Here is a 24,218-nt window from a genome sequence, read left to right as displayed (position 1 = left end):
TTAATAAATGGAATTAGGGAGAAAAAAAAATAAGAAAACCCAAATTGCTGGAGCTTCGTCCAAACAACAGCGATAAAAGCAATCAGAGCATGCGAAATAGCACAATACTAACTACAGCTCACCAAGGAAAAAGGAGCCCTCACCCCACTCCGTCATCAGGAAAAGAGGCGCTGCAGCGCCCAGGAAATTATTACTTTTATTACAAATAACTATTTTTCCACCAAAACTAGGAAGTCATGTGACCCGGTAACTTACCGCACAACCGCCACAGTCACCACAACACATTATTATTTTTTCATTTGACACTTTTCATCCTACGTTACAGTTTTTGCTGATTTCTCAGTACATTACATGGTAAAATGGACGAGATCATTCATAACTACAAGAAGCCGTCACTGCGGCCAGCCACTCATACCCGCGCCTCTCCACACCTGCCGTGTGCGCCCCGGGCAGCTATTAAGCAGCATACTGTATTACCGGTGAACCAGGCGCGGGCTTTTATAATATCTTACAGGGTCACGTGACCGACACCCTGCTGCCTCCAGAATGGTACGTTCAGTAACGCAGCTCGTGATTGGTTTCCGACCCTCACCTGTCCTGTACGCACTCAGTTCTATGCTGTGATTCGGCCACTGTCATCTTGTGCTCTTCCGATTGGTCAGTTGTCAAAGCACCGCTCTGCTATTCGTCGACCTTTTCACATTGCTGATTATGATTGGCTATTGGGTCTTAGTAGCGTTTTATTGGCTGAGGAAGGAAGAGAGGATTAGTCATGGCGGCCGTCCGCGGTGTTTCCCGGCTCTTGGCCGGGTTCTTGTGTCCGGGCGCCCGGTGGACGAGTCGAGTCCCAGGTCGTCTGTACTCGGTCAGTCACCTGTCCGTGCCGGAGAGGATAGAGAAGAAGCGGAGAGAAGCGCTGCAGGGCGGCGGAGTGCAGAGGATAGAAGCCCAGCACCGAAGGGTGAGAAGGGCACAGTGTCACCTAGGGGCTGCCTGTAGGGGGCAGCACTGTGTCCACCTGCCTGGGACATGGAGCTGTGACAGTGAGGCCTGGATGGTGCTGGATATATATATATATATAGCGCTGTGGAGCCATGTACAGAGGCAGGAGGGAGACAAGTGGCCACGGAGTGTCCTGTACATGACCCTGCAGGCGGAGCCGTGCGTGAGGAGCGCCGCAGAGCCGTGCGTGAGGAGCGTGGCAGAGCGCAGAGCCGTGCGTGAGGAGCGCTGCAGAGCGCAGAGCCGTGCGTGAGGAGCGCTGCAGAGCGCAGAGCCGTGCGTGAGGAGCGCTGCAGAGCGCAGAGCCGTGCGTGAGGAGCGCTGCAGAGCCGTGCGTGAGGAGCGCTGCAGAGCCGTGCGTGAGGAGCGCTGCAGAGCGCAGAGCCGTGCGTGAGGAGCGCTGCAGAGCGCAGAGCCGTGCGTGAGGAGCGCTGCAGAGCCGTGCGTGAGGAGCGCTGCGGAGCCGTGCGTGAGGAGCGCTGCAGAGCGCGGAGCCGTGCGTGAGGATCGCTGCAGAGCGCGGAGCCGTGCGTGAGGATCGCTGCAGAGCGCGGAGCCGTGCGTGAGGAGCGCTGCAGAGCCGTGCGTGAGGAGCGCTGCGGAGCCGTGCGTGAGGAGCGCTGCAGAGCGCGGAGCCGTGCGTGAGGATCGCTGCAGAGCGCGGAGCCGTGCGTGAGGATCGCTGCAGAGCGCGGAGCCGTGCGTGAGGAGCGCTGCAGAGTGCATGAGGCAGCTCCAATGTTCCATGGAGGACACTTCTCGGTACATCTCGGTGTGAGCTCCGTTCTGGCTCTCAGATGTGCGTTGAGCTCTTGTGACGTAACTCCTGACTTCCGGTCAATCAGAAGTTACAGGCACAAACTGGCGCTCTGTCCATACTGTCAGGGTTACTGAATTGTTTGCACATGCCTGACTTTTCTATGTCTTCCAGGGGAAGTTGACGGCGCGGGAGAGGATCAGTCTGCTGCTGGATCCCGGCAGTTTTGCAGAATATGACATGTTTGTGGAGCACAGATGTGCAGATTTCGGGATGCAGGAGGACAGGAACAAGGTAACGTGTTCAGAGCAGAGGGGTTTAGTGAGCGGCGAATCCTACCATACCATAGTGATTGTTAGGTGTGTCCTGCTACCTGCAGAAGAGCTCCAGTCTGGGATATACTGCCGGGATCAGAGTTGACCTCCCATCCTGGTTATTTAACCCTTTAGCTGCCGTGGTCAGTAGCCACAATGGCAGCTAAGAAGTATTAAAGGGGAATATCCGACTTTCTCCCTGTTAATTATAATCTGAGATATTTAATGAAGCTGCTTATTGGGTTTCTACAGCGTTAGATTAAATGGTTGATTTCTTCCAAAAACAGCACCAAATCTGTCCCAGGTAGGATATAATAGTGAGTCCAGTCCTATTCATGTGAGTGGATCTGGACTGCAATACCACAGACAGCCTGTAAACATGTGCGGCACTGTTCTTAGTGTTAGTCAGTCGGACCAGGCATGTGATCTCATAGTATGTAGCTTATGCCACAAAAAAAAAAAAAAAGCCGTAAGTCATCACCTCCATTATTTGTACGTCTCGAGTTGAGTCCTCTGTGCTCTTGGCAAATTTGGAAAGTGTCTAGAAAAACCATCTTGGCTCTGATTAAGTGGTTTTTGGGTTCAAGACCGATTTATTAAAAGAGTCTTGCTGTTACTTCTCAATAGGATTTTGGTAACTTCCTGATCCCTGGGGGTCCGGTCGCTGTGACCTTTACAGATTTTGAGAACTTGCTTCCACAGAGCCCCATCTGGATGGAGTGGTGGTCAGATATCAACTCCTCCATCCTTCTCTTTCCTCATCTATCCATCGCCATCCCATAGAGAATAAATGGAGCCTGTCTGACCACCAGTTCATTCAGATGGGACTCTGCAGAGCTCGGGATCGGCGGGGGTCTCAGTGGCCGGACTCGTGGTGATCAGCCAGTTGTCACCTATCCCGTCTGTCTTATAAGAGCCGCAAGACATTATAATAGAAACCCTAAAGGCGACACTCATACAATGGCGTTCTTACATGTCATCGCTCGTCCCATGACGGTGCTGGTGTGCAGCCTGATAGCGCTTATATAAGAGCACTGAGGGCGGCACTCACCCGTCACACAGTGATCTCCGCAGGGCAGGAATGACAGCTCTATGCAAGGTTTTATAACGCAGAAACCTCTGTTGTGGAGCTTTATAGCCGATTTATGAGGTCTGTGTCTCCAGTGTTATAGCCTGACCTAAGTAACAGTAGAAATATCCATATATCGGCAAAATAAAAAATCATCCCGTGTGCAGGAAAGACCATATTGCTGTCTATTGTTTAAAGGGAATGTGGCATCAGAAAATGGCCTTTTTAAATGTTAGGGGTTTTTTAGTTATATAAAATATATAAAAACAAAAACAAAGTTTTCACACTTTAATTAACTTCTATAATTAACTTCTGGGTCATAGATACATTAGGAGAAGTAGACAGACCCTGTCCCTATTAAATTGGATTTAATAAGCATGCTGTCATCAGGAGACAGGCCATTGAGGGGGAGGAGGTGAGCTGTAATACTTTCTATTGTGAATGGCAAACCCTGTGTTTTCTACTTTATACAGAAGTGTTATCTTTTAATGTAATCCTGTCTGTGATGACAATGAGACTCCTGAAAAATATATATAGACAGGAAGCATGAGTCTAAAATAAGGCCAAGTGGCCAGTGGGAAAGGTTTTATTTTTTTTATATGCGTAGTTATCAAAAAAGTTGAAAAATATAAAAAAATTTTCTTTAAAAAAATGTATTTAATGGAGTTTTCTAACCACAAGATACCGATGACCTACCTCTTGAATGAAAACTGTTCTGTACATTCAATGGAGGTTTGTGGTCCATCTATGTGTTTTAACCCAGCCGCCACGGCATATAGCAGTCGGTTGCAGCTAAAAAAAAGAAACATTTTGGTGCTCGTGTAGGGTTGATATAAGGTGTTGAGTCCTCTCCGTCCCTGGCTTCCTGGATGGGATCCAAATAAATGACACGCAGCACAAAGGTTGTGTGTTCATACATAGGGATGGCCTCAGAGCACGCCTCTCCTCACTGGGCACGATCCCTTCTTTATATAGATAAAAAGTTTAGACATTTTTCAGACATGCGCATAAGCGCTCATATTTCATAATCACTTACAAAGCAAGTCTATTCTAGTGTAGAGTTACAATTATTTGGTATGTGGATAAAAAAGCTACAATTTCAAGGAGGAATGCGCGCGTGATTACTAACAAAACAAAGAAGATGTCAAGTTTGCAGAAATATACTTCTTGCTGTATCTATCAGATTTCTCAGGAGGAAGACAAAATGGATTCTTTGGTTCAGTCTGATCTCTACAATTCCCCCCTTTGACATATTCTTTTTATATATTACCACAGGGCCAAAGAAAAAGCCTTTATTTTTGGTATTACACATATATACGCTTATATTTTAATAAGAGAATCAAATCTAGTAGTAATTCTTCTATCGCAAATTATTTTCTTCTTTAGCAGTATACTAAAATATAAAAACAAAAATTAGTACGGTAATATTAATTAGAATCACTAGAGGATAACATAAGAATAAAGAAGAAAATTTATACTCTTGCATCTATTACACAAAATTTATCTGTGCATACTGAGATACCCTTGAGCACAATCTTGAATAATACATATATAATTACAATAATTATAGCTATATGTATTATGCTCTGCATAATCCCAGCAATCCACCCACTGATCCCTCTGAACCAGTTGGCTGGGTTAAGAAATGAGAAGGTATCAGACCACCAGCTATCCTTGTTCTGGTCATTGTCTTTGTCATACTGATCTCTGAGCCGTTGTACGTCTTTTAATTTAAATGTCATACTCATAATACTATTCGGGTCTATATAATGACAGCAGGTGGGTCCAATGATTTGACACATACCCCCTTGTGAGGCAGTTAGGTAATCCAATACCAGAGTATGTTGGTTGATGACTATTATAAGCTGATTCTGTACAGCTATACTAGTGTTTAGTATATCCAATATATCCCAAATTTGATCATCTAGATAATCCGTGGCTCTAACTAATTTATCCCACATTTGTGTTAACATAGGATAAATAAAAATGGTACTAGCAATTTTGTTAGAAATTCCCATCTGTACTATATGTGGCCTTCCCGAAGGACGTGGTGAATTGTCTGCAGCTCTTTTATACAGTGTGTGCTTGGGCACGGCTTGCATATTCACTTGTTTATTTGAAATTATGAAAGTAGCCGGTGTTAGGCGTCCTAATGTACAAGTACCCTTTATACCTACGGGAAGCCATTTATATGCTCCTTCTCCGCATATCCAAAATGTACCTTCAGGCAGATCCCATAAAGCTGAGTGCTGTAATACCAATCTATGAGCCAAATCCACAAAACTAGATACATTCTGAAGCATACACCAAGAGGGTTTTTGTCCCAAAGGACTACAGTACCTGGCTGCGGGATTCCCACATACAGGCATTCCTTTGACATACTCATCGGATTCATTACAAATCAGGTTCCCTGGCTTACTTGTACAACTGTTTGCATCACCTTGGGGGAACAACTCAGAATGTTCCCATTTTCTATTATGTATGTATCTTTCCAATACTACAGGTTTAAAAGCATCAGAGGAAGGGACGGTTGTACTGAAACTGAGCTGTAGATTTTCTGTGGGGACCTGTCCTAAATCAGTTAATCTAGTCTTATCTCTAGGTACCCATTTTCCTCCCCTGAATGCTAAATATTGTAGATGTGTATTACTCCCTGAGAGATTACCCTGCCACCAAGGAAATTCTACCCATCCCACAATTGGTATGGCGATTGTAGTATTCCACAGCCTAGTATTACCAGTTTGGTGGTTGGCCAGTTTGTCTGAACAATCAGGCCAAGCGAATATTTCTTCTGCTGACACGGGAACTGCTAGAAAAGGTATACTTGTAGCTGATACTGGTGAATGGGTACAGATCCAACAATCTGCCAAAGGTTGCATATTATTTAACAAATCATGCACTAATTTTCTATGATGTTGTACGAATCTATTGTTCAAAGGGGTTAGAGAATTTAGTCTTTCCCATGCCTTCGTTGTGGTTAATACTATTAACATCAATATCATGAGTTTTATACTGCTCTTTTGCAATGGCTTGCATGTATCCATGATGCCTTTCCTTCAAGCTTGACTGATGTAGGTGTTGTCAACAGGACTTGGAAGGGTCCGTCAAATCTTGGTTCAAGAGCCTTTCTGGTGTGTCTTTTTACATAGACTTGATCACCTGGTTCCAACTTGTGACTTCCTTCAGTGTTGTCAGGATCTGGAAGGGAAGCAAAAACTTGTGCATGCACCTTAGTTAATTGTTTCTGAAGATTTTGTACATAAGAAGTCAATGACTCAATATTTAATACAAGTTGTTGTGGAAAATAACATCCTAAATTGGCAGTCCTGCCAAATAAAATTTCATATGGAGACAGTTTAGTCTTACCCCTTGGGGTATTGCGTATTGAGTACAGGGCCAGTGGAAGGCATTCTGTCCAAGGCTTTCCTGTTTCAGCCATGGCTTTCTGTATTTTTAATTTTAAAGTTCCATTCATGCGTTCCACCTTACCAGAACTTTGAGGATGATACGGAGTGTGTAACTGACTTTCAACACCCAACATTTTCAGTACATTTTGAAATATTTCTCCAGTAAAATGAGTACCCCTATCTGACTCGATCACTTCAGGGAGACCGTAACGGGGTATCAGTTCGGCAACTAGCTTTACAGCAGTGTTTTTAGCTGAAGCCTTCCGAACTGGATAGGCCTCTGGCCACCCTGAGAACATGTCCACACACACCAGCACATACTCATACCCATTACTTTTTGGCAGCTGGATAAAGTCTATCTGTAATCGCTGGAACGGGTAGAGAGGTCGGACGTGGTGCTTCATAGGGGTCTTTGTTGTCTGTCCGGGATTATGTGCCAGGCATATAGCGCATGCAGCACAATAGTCTCTTGCATAGTTGCCAAAACCTGGAGCCAACCAGACTTGCTTTGCCAGCAGTGTCATTGCATTTGCAGACACATGAGTAGGGTGGTGCAGTCCACCAACTACAATCGGGTACCAGGCTCTAGGTAGACATATTAGTCCATCTTTCTTCCAAATTCCTGCTTGTTCTTCTGCCCCTTCCTTTTTCCACCTGTCCCTCTCCTCTTCTCCTGCATCTTCCTGTGCTTGTCTTAGTCTATCTTCAGTATTTTCTGTGGGGTTTACAGTATGGACCTGTTGTAAGGGTTTAACTGCCGCTGCTTTGGCTGCTTTGTCAGCCCTATCATTTCCCCTAGATTCCCTAGTGTCGAGTCTCACATGTGCAGCTACCTTAATTACTGCTACTTCTTTTGTTTCTTGTGCAGCCTCTAAGATCTGTTTGATCAGAGAAGCATGTTTTACAGGTTGTCCTGACGCTGTCATGTAACCTCTAGCTCTCCAGATTACTCCAAAATCAAACACAATACCATGTGCATACCTAGAATCAGTGTATATATTAGCTGTCTGATTCTCAGCTATTTTTAGTGCTTCAATCAATGCTGTTAGTTCTGCTTCTTGTGCAGACTGTTTCGGTGGAAGCGGTTCTGCTTTGAGAGTTTCAGATTCTGACACAACTGCATACCCTGTATGGAAGTTACCTGTGTCATCTGCAAACCTACTACCATCTATAAACAGCTCTAAATCTGGATTTTGAAGTGGTGTTTCGGATACATTGGGTAAGCCTACCGTTTCTTGTAAAATGAGCTCTGTACAATCATGTGTGTCTGTAGGGAAAAAATGTGCGTGTGGATCAGTGTCCTTATTCCCCCCTTCAGACTCGAGAGGTAGCAGTGTTGCTAAATTAAGAGTCTGAAGCCTTGCAAATGTGATAGTAGAGGGGAGCAGCAAAGAACACTGTAGCCGCAAATGTCTGGCCATGGAAATGTGTTTTGGCTGGACCTGGTTTAATATCCCATAAACATCATGCGTAGTTTGAACTGTGAGTGGATACTCTAGGACAATTTCTGATGCTTTGTCCAACAATAGTGAGACAGCAACAACTACACGTACACAGGTTGGCGCTGCCCTAGCTACTGGATCTAACCTTGCTGAAAGATATGCAATTGGTCTTTGTTTCCCTGCATGCTTCTGAGTAAGAACTCCTGTAGCATGAGAATCAACTTCTGCAGCCATAAGCTGAAATGGTTTGGTGTAGTCTGGTAGCCCTAACGCTGGAGCTGAAACAAGGGCATCTTTTAATTGTTGGAACGAAATCTGACCTTCTTTTGTCAACAAATAAGGTTCACTTTTTACACAGTCATACAGTGATTGCATTAGTTGACTGGCATGTATAATCCATTGTCTACAATGAGACACTATTCCTAGAAATGCTCGTAGCTGTTTATGATTTCTAGGCTCATTCATCTTGTCTTATTGCTTCAGTTCTTTGAGGTGTAAGATGCTTTTTACCTTGAGAAATGCAATGACCTAGAAAGACCACTTTGATCCGACAAACTTGTAGCTTTTGTCTATTCACTTTACACCCTTCTTTTTCTAGAAAACATAGTAAACTTACAGTGGACCTTTCTGCGGTTTCTAGATCTGGGCAGCAAAGTAGTATGTCATCCACATACTGCAAAATTACTACCTGTGGTTCGGGTTCAAACCTCTGAAGGACTGTTTGTAGGGCATTTGAATAAAGAGTAGGGGAGTGTATCATTCCCTGTGGAAGGCGTGTCCACGCCAACTGTTTGCCCTTAAATGTAAATGCAAACAAATGCCAACTATCTTGGTGTAAAGGAACCGAGAAAAATGCATTTGAAAGATCTATTACAGTAAACACTTGAGAACTGGCTGGTATCTGTGATAATAACGTATGAGGATTGGGTACAACTGGGGTGATTGGATCTAGAACCTTGTTTATTTCTCTTAGATCATGTACCATACGATATTTGGGTGTAGAACTCTTATCAAGAGTTCTCTTCTTGACTGGATACAGAGGAGTGTTAGCAGGTGATTGTATCTCTACCAAAACTCCTTTCTCTCTATATCCCTCTATCTGTTTTGTAATCGCTAGTTCCTGTTGGGCACTCACAGGGTATTGTCTGAGCTGTGGGAGAACAGTTCCTGGTTGCACAGATAATTTTACAGGAGAGATATGCAATAATCCCACATCAGTGTCACCCTGTGCCCACAGTGTTTCTGGGATCATTGAGAGGTCTAGATCTGTGGTGTATTCTTTCTCTTCCGTAAAATCCTCAAAAGCCTGAATTCTGACATATTGTTCTAATGATTCTGCATCATCAGGGATAGTCAACATAACTGTGCCATCTTTCCTAAAATTGATATTAGCTTCTAATTTCTTTAGGACATCAGTTCCCAACAAACATGTTGGGGCACCTCTGGCATACAAAAATCTGGATGCAAAACATTTAGGTCCTAATGAGACCTCTAGGGGCACAGTATATGGCAGTGTTCGAATTACCCCATCATAACCCTCAGCTATTCTGACAGGCTTATGATTTTCTTTTATATCCATGGCTATTCCTAAACATCGTTGTTTCACAATATTTGGTTGTTCTAACGTCCTCCAGTCTGGAGTAGCGGCTTTGAACTTTTCCTTTTGTTTCTCAAACATTGTAACAAAAACTTGGCAAAATGCCAAATGCTAATTTTTTGCACGAAGAATTATCAATCAAAACATATCACTTTGATAAAAACAGAACTTCAAAATTATGTTCAGACAAAAAGTTATAAGGATTTCTAAAAAATTGGCTTTGCGCCAAAAAGAAATAATCTTCCAGCAACTTAACAATTTCCTTTGTCTAGACAATCAAACTTACAAAAATCCATCTATTACCTCGTTCCTTGCTCATTCTTTCCCATTCTGTGCTGAACACAAGTGCTTCTGAAATTCCCAATTTTTCTCTTACCCTTCTAATCTGTCTTCTGACTGTCTTCCCACATCTTTCCTGTATGATATCTGCTGCTTCCACTTGTCCTAAGACAGTTTTTGTCTGTTTATTTCCCATTTTTCTTTTCAATATTAGCTATGACTACCCTAGGTGACGTTTGGACAACCACTTACTCTGTGGTGATGTCTCGTTGCCTTCTCTCCTAGGGAGCTAAAATATTGAAAGGCTCGTCTGCTCCGTTTCTTCTAATATGCAGGACGTACTTGAGTGCTATTGCACATGCAAACAGACTCAGCAACACCATACAGATCACAAAACTTTCTGTCTCAGTTAGCATACTTGTCCCAGGCTCATGAAACCGCGTCCTGGGCTCATTCTATCAAACCTTATCCAGAAATGAAGGAGGTTAAGCACTTAATGAATAGTCAAGCATGGGCGGAGGTCACATGACCCAGTTAGGCTGACTTCCGTGTATAAGGCTTATACCCCAACTATTTCGGCTTATTTTCTACGTACTTTTGCTCTTCTTTCACAACATGCCACAACCTTCACACTGTTCACACACTGCCAGGGACAGGACTTATAAATCTATACAATATGGTAACCCGAGTTTTATAGGTATCTACTCACTACTAGACTAACCCAGCGTGACACGGCTCATAGAGATCTTTCGGATAATACAGGGCAGATAAAAGAGAACTAATAATGTCTCTTACCTGGCCAGGTTTTTCAGTTCATTTGCCGTCCATTATCCCAGATCTCCGTTGTCCGTATCCACAGGTGAATCTTGAGTAGATACTCTCGCCTCGGGTCCCTGTTCAGGCGCCAAAGAATGTTGAGTCCTCTCCGTCCCTGGCTTCCTGGATGGGATCCAAATAAATGACACGCAGCACAAAGGTTGTGTGTTCATACATAGGGATGGCCTCAGAGCACGCCTCTCCTCACTGGGCACGATCCCTTCTTTATATAGATAAAAAGTTTAGACATTTTTCAGACATGCGCATAAGCGCTCATATTTCATAATCACTTACAAAGCAAGTCTATTCTAGTGTAGAGTTACAATTATTTGGTATGTGGATAAAAAAGCTACAATTTCAAGGAGGAATGCGCGCGTGATTACTAACAAAACAAAGAAGATGTCAAGTTTGCAGAAATATACTTCTTGCTGTATCTATCAGATTTCTCAGGAGGAAGACAAAATGGATTCTTTGGTTCAGTCTGATCTCTACATAAGGGAAATGTTACTTCTTAACTTTTTTTGTGTGTGTGTGGTGTGACTATCATACTGTATCTGGATTTTAGGTATAAACATTCCAAATGTGAAAATCGCTACTCTTAAAAAAAAAAAAAAAAAAAAAAACGCCAAATTTCTGGCATTTTCATAAGTAATAGCAAAACCTATTGACCAACATTTACCACTATCTCGTTAAGTATGATGTGTCATGAAAAGAAAACCAGTCTTAATCGCTGGGATATATGGAAGCATTGCAGAGTCATTACTACATGTCAGATTTGAAAAATTTGGCTTAGTCATTAAGTAGTTAAAAACGTTTCACGGCTTGAGTTCTTCTACAGGATCTGTTTTCCTGCACATGTAAGATTGATGTAGACTGTGGTCACAAATCAGCTGAGAGGAGCTAAGAAAAAAGACAGATAAAAGAGAGAAACTGCTGGTCAGACTGTTAGAATGAGCTCACTGACATATTTTCAGTTGACTCATTCTGCAGCCATCAATTGACAGTGAGTGTGAGTAATAAATGTTCTCTAAATGATGGCTCTTCCCCGTTTATTGCAGTATCCTGGAGACAGTGTGGTTACCGGACAAGGCCGCATTAATGGCAGGCTGGTCTACGTGTTTAGCCAGGTAATCGACACACACAACTATATACATAGCGAGTATCCAGACGTTCATGGTTTGTTTTTTCATGTTCTTATATTTTATTTATATATTTTTTTTCTAACAGGATTTTACTGTGTTTGGCGGCAGCTTGTCTGGAGCTCATGCTCAAAAAATCTGCAAGGTATCAAAAACCTGATAAACCATATACTCGGTGGCATCAAGTGGATATCATCAGACTAACCCTCCTCCTATAAACTGTGCAGATCCCTGCATATAATATCTACCAGATCCTAAAGCCCCGGGGATCTCCCGACTGAACGGCCTCTGGGGGAGTCCTCCCGACTGAACGGCCTCTGGGGGAGTCCTCCCGACTGAACGGCCTCTGGGGGAGTCCTCCCGACTGAACGGCCTCTGGGGGAGTCCTCCCGACTGAACGGCCTCTGGGGGGGGGGGGGGGCACGCCGATGAGGTCTCCTGACTGATGATACTGGTAGTTCTGATCCATTAATATTGTAGCTATGAAGTGATCAGAATTTTTTTTTCCTCCGGTGGCTCTGAGTTGTCTCATGCGATTTCCTTGCTTTTTCCTTTAGATCATGGATCAGGCGGTCCTGGTGGGAGCCCCCGTGATTGGACTTAATGACTCTGGCGGAGCTCGTATCCAGGAGGGTGTGGAGTCCTTGGCCGGCTATGCTGATATCTTCTTGGTAAGACACATGTAACGTATGGATCATTACCATTAGGGCTAATTAACACGGCCTGATAGTTGGGGTCACAAGACTTGCTCCCAAGTAGGTACAGCTCGGTTGCTTTTCTCTACTGTGATAAACTGCAAAGTACATGGGTGCTTTGGGGGCTAAGAAAATAGAGTATAGACTATAAAAATGTACAAAAAAACAACTTTAATATTTGCATCGCCAGCTCCCCTCACCCTTTTCTAATACAGAAAGAAGTAAAAAAAGCATATTTGGTATTGTCACGTTCTGTAAAGTCTGATGTATACAATTATTTAACCCATACATTAGACGCTAAAAAGCTGGAAGATTGAAACGTCAAAGTTTCCAGTTTTTGCGGTAACAATCCCCAAATCAAAATGCAATAAAAACCTCCTATCTACAAAAAATGGTATCTAGAAAACACCAGTCGCCACCCGAAATATAAGTCCTTACACAGCACCCTGGACAGAAAAATAAAACCATTATGGGCCATTGAATCTGGTGACACAAAGCAGAATTTTATTTTTTTTTACCAGCAAAGGAAAATAAACTAAAACTATACAAGTTTGGTATTGCTGTATGAGTGCTGACCTGGAGGTTATTTTTACTGCTGCAAAACAATGTCAAATTGTTTCTTCCTTTTTTTTTCTTTTCACCTAATATAATTTTGTCCCATTTTCCAGTAAAATTGTCCTCCCAGGAAAAATAAACCCTCATCTATCTGTCAATGTAAAAAATGAAAAAGGATATGACTCTTGCAAGTAGGAGAGGAAAAAAACTAAAGCAAAAATATGAAAATTGTCTTTGGGTTTAAGGAGTTAAACAGCTCCAGAGAAGGATGTGTGCTATAGATATGTATAAGGGCCACTGCCTATAGAAATGCTGCAGCTTTACAGAAGACGCCACATTTTAGCGAAAGTTGTGTCTCCAGTTATGTAACGTAGTTTCTCCATTGTCAGAGGAACGTCCTGAATTCGGGAGTTGTGCCGCAGATCTCTCTGATTATGGGACCGTGTGCTGGGGGCGCAGTTTATTCCCCAGCACTTACAGACTTCACTTTCATGGTTAAGGTAAGACATCTTCTTAATAAAAGTGGCTTTTTTTTTCTTCAGAAGTAGCACCACTTTTGTGAGTGAGCTGAGTTTGAGATTCCAAAATCAGACATGTCTATAAAGATTCTGTAAGGTTACAAATGGGGATTAGTGGACCCAGGGATTCTGGTTCTGGTACCCAACCCCTACGTTATTCCAAAGTTCGGTTGTGGTATCAGAAGTGTATACTAACTTGAACCAGAACCGAACCCCATTGAAAACAATGGGAACCCAAACTTTTGAGCTGGGAAAAATAAAATCTCTTTCGTATGAGGGTGTTTAAAGAGGTTGTCCGATTTGAGACATTTATGACCTCCACACAAGAAATATCCTAAATATCCCTCTGGGACCCGCACCAGACTCTAGTACGTGGCCCTGTGTCATCACCTGGAGATGACAAGGTGCTTGTACATGCGCAGTTTTCTCTGTACTTCTACGACAGTGTGAAAAATTGGCAAGAACAATTTCTTAAAAATTTTTTGTGGATATCCCATGAATGTCCAAGATGAGAACAACTCTTTAAATCTTTCTTTAAAAAAGCACCAAATCTACAAGCTGAGCCCCCATCAGATGATTGTGAGTCTAAGTTCCCTGAGAGGACGAACAAATACAGTGAAAAGTAAAAGTTTTTGAAAAATAAAAAATATATAAGTTCAAATCGCTCCCCTTTTTTTTTCTCCCCTTTAAAAATGAATAAATAAATTGCACATTCTTGGTATTGCTGCATAAAAGTACGACCTATAAAACAAAAATCATCTACCCCAAAATTATATCAATAAAAACATCAGGTGCAAGAACCAGGCTTTTACACAGCTCCAAAGCCCGAAATTGTAAACGTTACAGGGCTCAGAAAGTGGTTACCCCATAGCTGTGCCATATAGTGCTCTGCACCATTGCCCCATAGCTGTGCCATATAGTGCTCTGCACCATTGCCCCATAGCTGTGCCATATAGTGCTCTGCACCATTGCCCCATAGCTGTGCCATACAGTGCTCTGCACCATTGCCCCATAGCTGTGCCATATAGTGCTCTGCACCATTGCCCCATAGCTGTGCCATATATATAGTGCTCTGCACCGTTGCCCCATAGCTGTGCCATATAGTGCTCTGCACCGTTGCCCCATAGCTGTGCCATATATATAATGCTCTGCACCATTACCCCATAGCTGTGCCATATAATGCTCTGCACCATTGCCCCATAGCTGTGCCATATAGTGCTCTGCACCGTTGCCCCATAGCTGTGCCATATAGCGCTCTGCACCATTACCCCATAGCTGTGCCATATAATGCTCTGCACCGTTGCCCCATAGCTGTGCCATATAGTGCTCTGCACCGTTGCCCCATAGCTGTGCCATATAGTGCTCTGCACCATTGCACCATAGCTGTGCCATATAGTGCTCTGCACCGTTGCCCCATAGCTGTGCCATATAGTGCTCTGCACCGTTGCCCCATAGCTGTGCCATATAGTGCTCTGCACCATTACCCCATAGCTGTGCCATATAATGCTCTGCACCGTTGCCCCATAGCTGTGCCATATAGTGCTCTGCACCGTTGCCCCATAGCTGTGCCATATAGTGCTCCGCACCGTTGCCCCATAGCTGTGCCATATAGTGCTCTGCACCATTAACCCATAGCTGTGCCATATAATGCTCTGCACCATTGCCCCATAGCTGTGCCATATAGTGCTCTGCACCGTTGCCCCATAGCTGTGCCATACAGTGCTCTGCACCGTTGCCCCATAGCTGTGCCATATAGTGCTCTGCACCATTGCCCCATAGCTGTGCCATATAGTGCTCTGCACCATTGCCCCATAGCTGTGCCATATAGTGCTCTGCACCATTGCCCCATAGCTGTGCCATATAGTGCTCTGCACCGTTGCCCCATAGCTGTGCCATATAGTGCTCTGCACCATCCATTATTGCCCCATAGCTGCTGCTGCAATAAAAAAAAAAAAAAACACATACTCACCTGTCTTGCTTGCAGCTCCTCGGCGCCATCTTCCCAGCGTCTCTCTGCACTGACTGACCAGGCAGAGGGCGGCGCGCACACTATATGCGTCATCGCGCCCTCTGCCTGCACAGTCAGAGTGGAGAGACGCCGGGAAGATGGCGCGACGCCCGGCGTGTGGAACGCGGACAGGTGACTATGAGATACTTACCTGCTCCCGGCGTCCCGCTCCTTCCCCCAGACAGCTGGTCTTCGGTGCCGCAGCCTCTTCCTCTATCAGCGGTCACGTGGCACCGCTGATTAGAGAAATGAATAGGCGGCTCCGCCCCTATGGGGGGTGGAGCAGCCTATTCATTTCTCTAATGAGCGGTCCCACGTGACCGCTCAGGGGAAGAGGCTGCGGCACCCGGAGACCGTGGGACGGGCAGGGGGAGCGACAGGAACGCCGGGACTAGGTGAGTATATGACAGTGCTCACCCGCCGTCCCCACCACCGATCATGACTCGAGTATAAGCCGAGAGGGGCACTTTCAGCCCAAAAATTTGGGCTGAAAATCTCGGCTTATACTCGAGGTATATACGGTATATATATATATATATATATATATATATATATATATATATATATATATATATATATATATATATATATATATATATATATATATATATATATATATATATATATATATATATATAATTTCATTTTATCCCAACCAAGAAACAAAAGGCAAGAGGTTATTGCTCAGGGATTAAAGGGAAGGAAAAAAGAAAACCAAATCGCCCGGTAACTTAAGGGGTTATGTATGAGACAAGAACAGAGTAAGCTTTTCATTTATACTTGGAATCCTGGTTCTCTAGGTTGCTGAGAACTACAATTCTGGCAGATTTGAAAAGGCATTTCCTTTTAATGAAAAAAACAAACAAAATTTCTTGTGAGAACGAAGGAACTTTTGGGAGCGAAGGCTATTTGGGTGCAATACCCGACAGGTCTGCAGAGTTTATGGAAGTAGCGGGAGATGTAATGGCAGCCATATACGATATGATTTCTCATGAACAGAACCTCATGGCAGTACAGGAGGTCTCTGGCACTTCTCGTAGGTGGACATCCTTTGTAATATCCCTGTATAATATATTATCTAATATGTCGGAGTCGTTCTGCTAAGCCCATGGATCAGCCGCTGTCCCTGCTCTTGTCTCCCCAGGACACGTCTTACTTGTTCATTACTGGTCCGGATGTCGTAAAATCTGTCACCAATGAGGATGTGACACAAGAAGACCTTGGAGGAGCCAAAACCCACACTGCACTGTCAGGTTATTATCTCTTCTACTCCTCTCTGCCCTGTAAGTGTGGCTATAACGATGCAGTACTGAGACGTCCGTGGGTCATGGTCTGTAGTTGGGCATCCGTGCTGTAACATCAGGGCCACCTCAGGAGCACACAAGACCTTTGGCCTCGATTTCCATTAAGCACAGGCTGGAGTTTTGTCTTGTGAAAATGTAACAGGATTGAAGCCATCCGTCCTCCAGAAGGAAGAAGGCCGTCTGTCTCCAGTGATGCCTTCATGGCGGTGGCTAGCTCCTAAGTCCGTGTCTGACTTGTGCCTTGCAGGGGTGGCTCATCGAGCTTTTGAGAATGATGTTGATGCTCTATTAAACCTGCGTGAATTTTTTAACTACCTCCCACTGAGCAATAAGGATCCAGCACCTATCAGGGAATGCCACGACCCAAGGTGAGTGTTTTGAAAAACTCACATTCCCATTTCTGCCTATCTAGGCCATGTGCTTCAAAACGAAACCTGTATATGTTCGCGCTCCTTCAGACGTCCGAATTTCTCACGTACTAGAAAAACAGACCAATGTTAATTTTTTTTTTTTCCCCTTCTTCACATACATAGATTTGTATTACCAATGTTTATCAGACCCTCTGATCAAAATCGGACATGTCTCCTCGGACAGCATTCGTACGAGAGCTTTGGACATACGAGTCCTTCCATATACTCTGCCCGATCCATATCACCCTGTATATCCTAATAGGAAATATATGCATGAAATTCACATTCTGACACGTGGGTCATACTGAGGGAGGGAGTTCCCACAGTGTTGGATTTGAGAAGCGTCTTACACCGCTGTTGTACTGCAATTTTTAGTGCAAAACTCGCAGTGTGTATGTGTGTGTGTATATATATATATATATATATATATATATATATATATATATATATGCATTTACAGCTGATTATATCTGTCCGTGTAACCGAATACATATGATTAACCCCTTAGCGACCATAGATTTTTATCATGGTGAGGCCTAATGCTTAAAACATATCCAGAGTTCTCTGCAGCTCAACAAAGCTCACTTGTTTTATTCATTTTACAAATTACAATTTTAATTTCTTTTATTTATTTTTTTTTGTGTCGCAGTGATCGCCTCGTCCCCGGATTAGATACTGTAGTTCCCATGGAATCCACTAAAGCCTATGATATGCTGGACATCATTCATTCGGTAACTTTTTCAGTGTCTTAAATCTTGTTAAAAAAATAAATAATATGGTATATATTACACTCCAGAACATTGAAACTGCAACGCCAAGAAGGAAAAAACGTGGTGTTATAGACATGTCAGTGAGCTGCCATTGATGAAAGATTAGAAACAAAATGTTCAAAACCTCTCGATCTATCCAGTATGAAGTAAGAGTGTGATGTGCAGAAATCCCCGCACTTACTGCCCCGGCTGCTGTCAATGAGATTATAAGAGAACCTGTCATCTGATTGTGCATTACCCAAACCTTGAGCAGCCTGAATCACAGCCATGCTGCACAACTGCAGCCAGGTATATTGTCCTCTGAAATGCTCCAGTATTTCAGAGAAAACATACTTTAAGGCTCCGGGTAATGATCATGGACGGAGACAAGACTTTTCCGGCTGGCTCTTCTAGCACTGCTAGACGTGATGCCTCATGAGAGACCTGGCAATCTTCTAGAGAGGCACTGGGAAGAGATGGCCGGTGGCAAAGCTGGATTGGTCTCGTCTCTATGGTCCTTTGCTGGATATTTAAAGTATATTTTCTCTGACACTTCAGAGTATTTCAGAGAAAACATGATTGCAATCATGCTGCCAGGCTGTGATTCATGCCGCCTGTGGTTTGGGCAGCATGAGTCAGGAGAGTGGTTCCTTTGTAAAGGTTGTCTGACTGCCCTTGGACTAATCATCAAAATCTGCTGCTGTCGGCTCCCTTTGCAATTGCTGACCAATGATGTGTTCAACGGTTTCCAAGTACAGAGTTGCTGCAGGCCTTACAGGCTGCTCACAGTAGCACTAACAACATGTGGCCCAGCGTGGTCGTGTTGTAAAGTGGCTCCTGGCCATAAGAATGTATTGTTGGACACAGCTAGTGACACAGTATACAAAAGCTTTATAAGATTCTCAGCACAGCAACATCTATCTTCATTACTCCGAGATGTTATTGTACCTGTGATGAAGACTAAATGTTGCTGTATTCTGTGTCACTAGTCGTATCCAACCATCTAGAGATGCTGCAGCTCATGGTCACACACGCATAGCGAGGGGAGGCAACCACAAGTGACTACCGATGTCACGGGCAGGGCTGCTTTCAGCGGCTTCTTTGTATGAGTTTTCTCATTTCCCTACTTTTTTTTATTCGGACTACATTCCCTCTACTTTTCTGTTTTTTATTTATTTTTTTGGGGGGTATTTGGCTTTGATAGATCTCGGATACACTCAAGTGTGCGGATTATGTTTTTTTTGTTTGTTTTTACCTGCAGATTTTTGGCATTTAATGCAATTCTTTGGGGAAAATCCACACAAAACTCAGTGAACCCGCAAGAGAAATTGGCACATGGATATGAGATTTCTGTAAATCCCATCCACTTTGCTTAAACTTTAAGATGCTGTATTTTTTACATCAAAAACTCATCATGGAAAGTTGGACTCAAAGCAGACTGCATCTGTTCCATCACTGGTCCTGTGAGGTCCTCTGTATAAATCAAGTGGTGAAGTACGAGATCTTGGCCCATCGGACACCTACACTGAGCATACACCTCATCATTACAGTAAAGGAGACGTTCAATATTCCGGTGTAGTAGTGTGTTCGTTTAGTCCGCTGGTGAAAAGAACAAGCTAGGAGATGAGGAACGTTGTCATTCACTCAGTGACGTCTCGGGTTCAGCTGTAATAATGTGCTGTGTGCTCAGTTTAGGTGTCTGGCCTGCTGAGCTGCCAAGTCACTGACTTATCTAAAGGAGCTTGCAGGACCAGTGAAACAGAAGCATTCACTCTTCCAAACAAGCAGCTGAAAGAATCCTGAAGTGGCATCAGTATATTCACTCATGTTTCCTCCCCTTGTCAATAGTGATGTATAGTGACATGTAAAAGTTTGGGCACCTCTGGTCAAAAGTACTGTTTTTGTGAACAGTTAAGCAAGTTGTGTGACCACCAGCTGCAGCATCTCTACATGGTCGGACATGGCTAGTTACACAGTATACAGCAAGGGAGCCCTGATTACTTTTTTTTTTTAAATTCCATTTCTCCTTCGCCACATTGGGGGACACAGGACCATGGGTGTTATGCTGCTGTCACTAGGAGGCTGACACTAAGGGTACCGTCACATTAAGCGATGACGCAGCGATATCGACAACGATGCCGATCGCTGCAGCGTCGCTGTGTGGTCGCTGGAGAGCTGTCACACAGACAGCTCCCCAGCGACCCCCGGGTAACCAGGGTAAACATCGGGTTACTAAGCGCAGGGCCGCGCTTAGTAACCCGATGTTTACCCTGGTTACCATTGTAAATGTAAAAAAAAAAACAGTACATACTCACCTTCTGATGTCCGTCAGGTCCCTGGCCATCTGCTTCCCGCACTGACTGTGAGCTCCGGCCGGCCGTAAAGTAAAAGCAGAGCACAGCGGTGACGTCACCGCTGTGCTGTGCTTTACGGCCGGCCGGCGCTCACAATCAGTGCGGGAAGCAGACGGCCAGGGACCTGACGGACAGCAGAAGGTGAGTATGTACTGTTTTTTTTTTTTTTACATTTACAATGGTAACCAGGGTAAACATCGGGTTACTAAGCGCGGCCCTGCGCTTAGTAACCCGATATTTACCCTGGTTACCATTGTAAAACATTGCTGGCATCGTTGCTTTTGCTGTCAAACACCACGATACACGCCGATCTGACGACCAAATAAAGTTCTGGACTTTCAGCAACGGCCAGCGATATCACAGCAGGATCCAGATCGCTGCTGCGTGTCAAACGCAACGATATCGCTATCCAGGACGCTGCAACGTCACGGATCGCTATCGTTATCGTTGCAAAGTCATTTAGTGTGAAGGTACTTTAAGTTGAGACAAAAAAGGTTAGCTCCTCCCCTGCAGTATACACCCTCATGCTGGCTTCCAGAGACCCAGTTCAAGCTTAGTGTCCGTAGGAGGCACACTGTATTTAACACTTTTTTTTTTCTTTTCTTTTTTTTTTTTACCGGACGAAGGGGGGGCGGAACCTTTCAAGGTTCCGATCTCCCCGAACCAACAACAGTCGAGCACGGGAGTTTTACCTCTCCGTATCCTCTCCTGCGACGTGGGATGCCACTGCCTGAGCTGATTCTTTGGGGGCGACGGGCCCCTTTCAAGGGACCGATCTCCCCCCTCCTTACAGACGAGCACATGGAGTGTCCTCCACGTATCCTCTTCTGCAGCCAGGCCTATTGCCGGACATTCTGCCCTGCCCACCAGGTTTTACCCTCGGCTGTTCAGAGGCTCCTTTTCATTGTGGCGTCTGTGCAGCCCCCACTGCATCACAACTGAGAAAGCGGATGATGGAAGGAGGCGGACGGTTCCTCTCCACCCACCTCTTATGGGGATGGTGGATAGCGGCTCCCCCAACCCTGCACCGTCCTAACCACCCCGGGCACAGCTAACCTGCTGCAAGCTGCTCTGCAGTCTCCCTCCATTCGGGGTAAGTGCCACCTGGGGGGGGGGGTCGGTCGTTTTGGCGGTCTCGGAGGGCTCTTTTCTCAGGGTCTCCACAGGGCTACTAGGCGCCGGCGCTCTGCTGCCGCGAGCCGGGCCGAGGCCATAAATTTAGTCCCCGGCTTCGGCCTAGTGCGGGCCGCATCCCGATAGGCCCCGCCCACTGTTCACATCATCATGCGGCTCCGCCCCCGGTCCTGGCGCTTCTCGCTCTCTGTGAGATTACCCTCCCAACCCCCGGCGGCCATCTTTTTACACTGCACACCGCAGCTCCATCCACAAACCTGCACGTGCTAGCGTTTTTCCTTTCTGGACGCCGGTCGTCTCTTCCATCAGCGCCGCCTCACCTCTTGTGGGACACAGGACCCGAGTAAGGAGATCGCATTTAGGTGCTTCCCTGCAGCGTTACCCTCGCTTCCATATTACTTATATTGGGGTACATCATGTCGCAGTCAAGGGCCAAAAAGATCACCAAGGTGCATACTACCTTTTTCACTGCGTGTACCACCTGCCAGGCTCCACTCCCTCGGCCTCAAAGCTCCCCTCTCTGCTCAGCCTGCGATGCCCTAGGTACCCAGGAGCCCTCCGCCGCCACCGACCCCAGTGTATCTAGCCCCCCTGTGTGGGCCACGTCACTGTCACAGTCCATGGATTCTTTAGCCAAAGCGATTAAATCCCTTCATGACCCCTCTGGGGAGCGAGGCACTCTTTTTCATGGGTTAAGAGATCCCTCCATAACAGGGGAATCGTCGGCCAGCAGGGGCCGCTCTCACCGGAAGGAGGCACGGTCATCCAAAAAACGGATCCGCACTACCTCTCCTGAGCATTCACCACGTCATTCAGCCTCTGGTAGCTCCACTTCTCGCTCACCCTCTCCAGGGGCTCGCAGAGATCACGACTCTGAGTATGAGTCTGATTCATCCTTAGATCGGGATGCTCCGGAGTTTAGATCTACTGTTGACTTCCGAATCGAGGCAGTCAATCATGCGCTAAAAGTGGACGACGACCCTAATTCTGCTCCGGACCATTCTGTCTCCTTTACGAGAACCAAGCTTTCCCATAAGGTGTTCGCCCCTCACCCAGATTTCCTGGATATAGTCCGGAGACACAGGGAGCGTCCGGATAAGCGTTTTACGGGCAAAAAGGCCCTGGAGTCTTAGTATCCCTTTTCTGCAGATCTTGTTAAAGATTGGACGGACCCTCCACTAGTAGATCCTCCGGTATCGCGCTTGGCTACCAAAACGCTCTTATCCGTACCTGATGGTGCTTCAATTAAAAATCCCACAGAACGCCAGCTAGATTCCCTAGGTCGCTCAGTGTACGAAGCCTCAGGTTCCTCTCTATCTCCTTCCTTCGCTGCGGCTTGGGTTTCCAAAGCAATGGTTTTCTGGGCAGATGCTCTTGCAAAATCCATTCAGGAACAGGAACTCCCGCCGGAGGCGGCAGACCTTGCCAAACAAATTGCCATGGCTGGAGTTTATGTGATGTATGCGTCTTTAGACGCAGCGGACTGTGCAGCAACTGCGGCTTCAAACGCCATCACCATTTGGCTTAGAGAGTGGCGCTCAGATTTCTCCTCAAAAAGTCTCTGATTTCCCTTCCTTTTCAGAGTGGACACCTCTTTGGAGAAAAATTAGACCAGTTTATTTCCGATGCTACAGGAGGGAAGAGCAAGTTCCTCCGGCAACACAGGCCTAAAGCTACCTTTCAGCGCCAACAATATTTTCGTTCTCGGCCCTTTTGCAGTAGCCCATTCTGGTCCAATTCCACTGCCTCGTCCAGATCAGAACGATCCTAAGGCACAGACAGAGACTCTCGACCTTCATACAAGCCGAATCAGTCCTGGCGAGGAAAGCCTAGGCAACCCAGAACCAGAGGGTCCAGACCTGCCAGATTCCCTTCGCAATGACTCGGGGACAATGCCAGTCGACACCTCCAAAGTAGGCGGACGCCTGCTTCTTTTTCAACAAGTCTGGCTTTCCGTTGTCCACGACGAATGGGTCAGAGATCTGATGTCTTCTGGTTACAAAATAGAATTCTCCACCTCCCCTCCAGCAAGTTTTTTCCCCTCTCGTCTCCCAAGTTCGGGGGCCCAATCTCGAGCTCTTCACCGCGCCATCGAATCCCTCCGCCACAACGGGGTCATTGTTCTGGTCCCAGAGCACCAGAGATTCAGAGGTTTTTACTCAAACCTCTTCGTCGTTCCGAAAAAGGACGGGACGGTGCGCCCTATTTTGGACCTAAAGTTCCTAAACAAGTATGTAAAAGTTCGACACTTCAGGATGGAATCCCTGCGGTCAGTCGAAATTTTCCTAAATGGAGACAGGCAAGTTCCTAGCATCAGTAGACATCAAAGATGCCTATCTCCATATCCCAATCTTCCCGCCACATCAAAAGTTCCTCCGTTTCGCCATCCCAGAGGACCACTTTCAATTCACGGCCTTGCCACTGCGCCCAGGGTATTCACAAAGGTCATGGCGGCCGTCATGGCCATTCTTCACTCCCGAGGAGTGGTCGTGTTGCCATACTTAGACGACCTCCTGATAAAAGGTCCGTCTTATCAGGCCTGCGAAAGAAGCGTCCGCATTACCTTGGATTCTCTTTCGCGCCTGGGCTGGTTAATCAATTTGGACAAGTCCTCCCCCGTTCCTGCCCGACGGATCTCCTTCCTAGGCATGATCCTGGACACGTCAAAG

At 45.4% G+C, this 24,218-nt stretch overlaps 1 protein-coding gene across 2 annotated transcripts in view; it reads left to right on the top strand.

Annotated features, from left to right (window-relative positions):
• The first annotated feature begins 730 nt into the window (after positions 1-730).
• The window catches only part of PCCB (propionyl-CoA carboxylase subunit beta), a 49,915-nt gene continuing 26,427 nt past the window's right edge, over positions 731-24,218 (top strand). Inside the window, exons 1-9 of one of the 2 annotated variants that reach the window (XM_077291308.1) lie at positions 731-961; positions 1,934-2,053; positions 11,742-11,810; positions 11,911-11,967; positions 12,380-12,493; positions 13,462-13,572; positions 16,743-16,851; positions 17,150-17,270; positions 17,962-18,043. In XM_077291308.1, coding sequence (XP_077147423.1) covers positions 773-961; positions 1,934-2,053; positions 11,742-11,810; positions 11,911-11,967; positions 12,380-12,493; positions 13,462-13,572; positions 16,743-16,851; positions 17,150-17,270; positions 17,962-18,043 — 972 coding nt within the window. In that variant the 5' untranslated portion in view covers positions 731-772. Of the gene's footprint in view, positions 962-1,933; positions 2,054-3,097; positions 3,980-11,180; positions 11,811-11,910; positions 11,968-12,379; positions 12,494-13,461; positions 13,573-16,742; positions 16,852-17,149; positions 17,271-17,961; positions 18,044-24,218 lie in introns of those variants that run through there. The other variant, XM_077291309.1, reaches the window with a different exon arrangement.

This window comes from Ranitomeya variabilis, chromosome 2 (assembly GCF_051348905.1).
Source record: "Ranitomeya variabilis isolate aRanVar5 chromosome 2, aRanVar5.hap1, whole genome shotgun sequence".
Taxonomy (NCBI): Eukaryota; Metazoa; Chordata; class Amphibia; order Anura; family Dendrobatidae; genus Ranitomeya; species Ranitomeya variabilis.
This window is presented reverse-complemented; position numbering and strand designations above follow the sequence as displayed.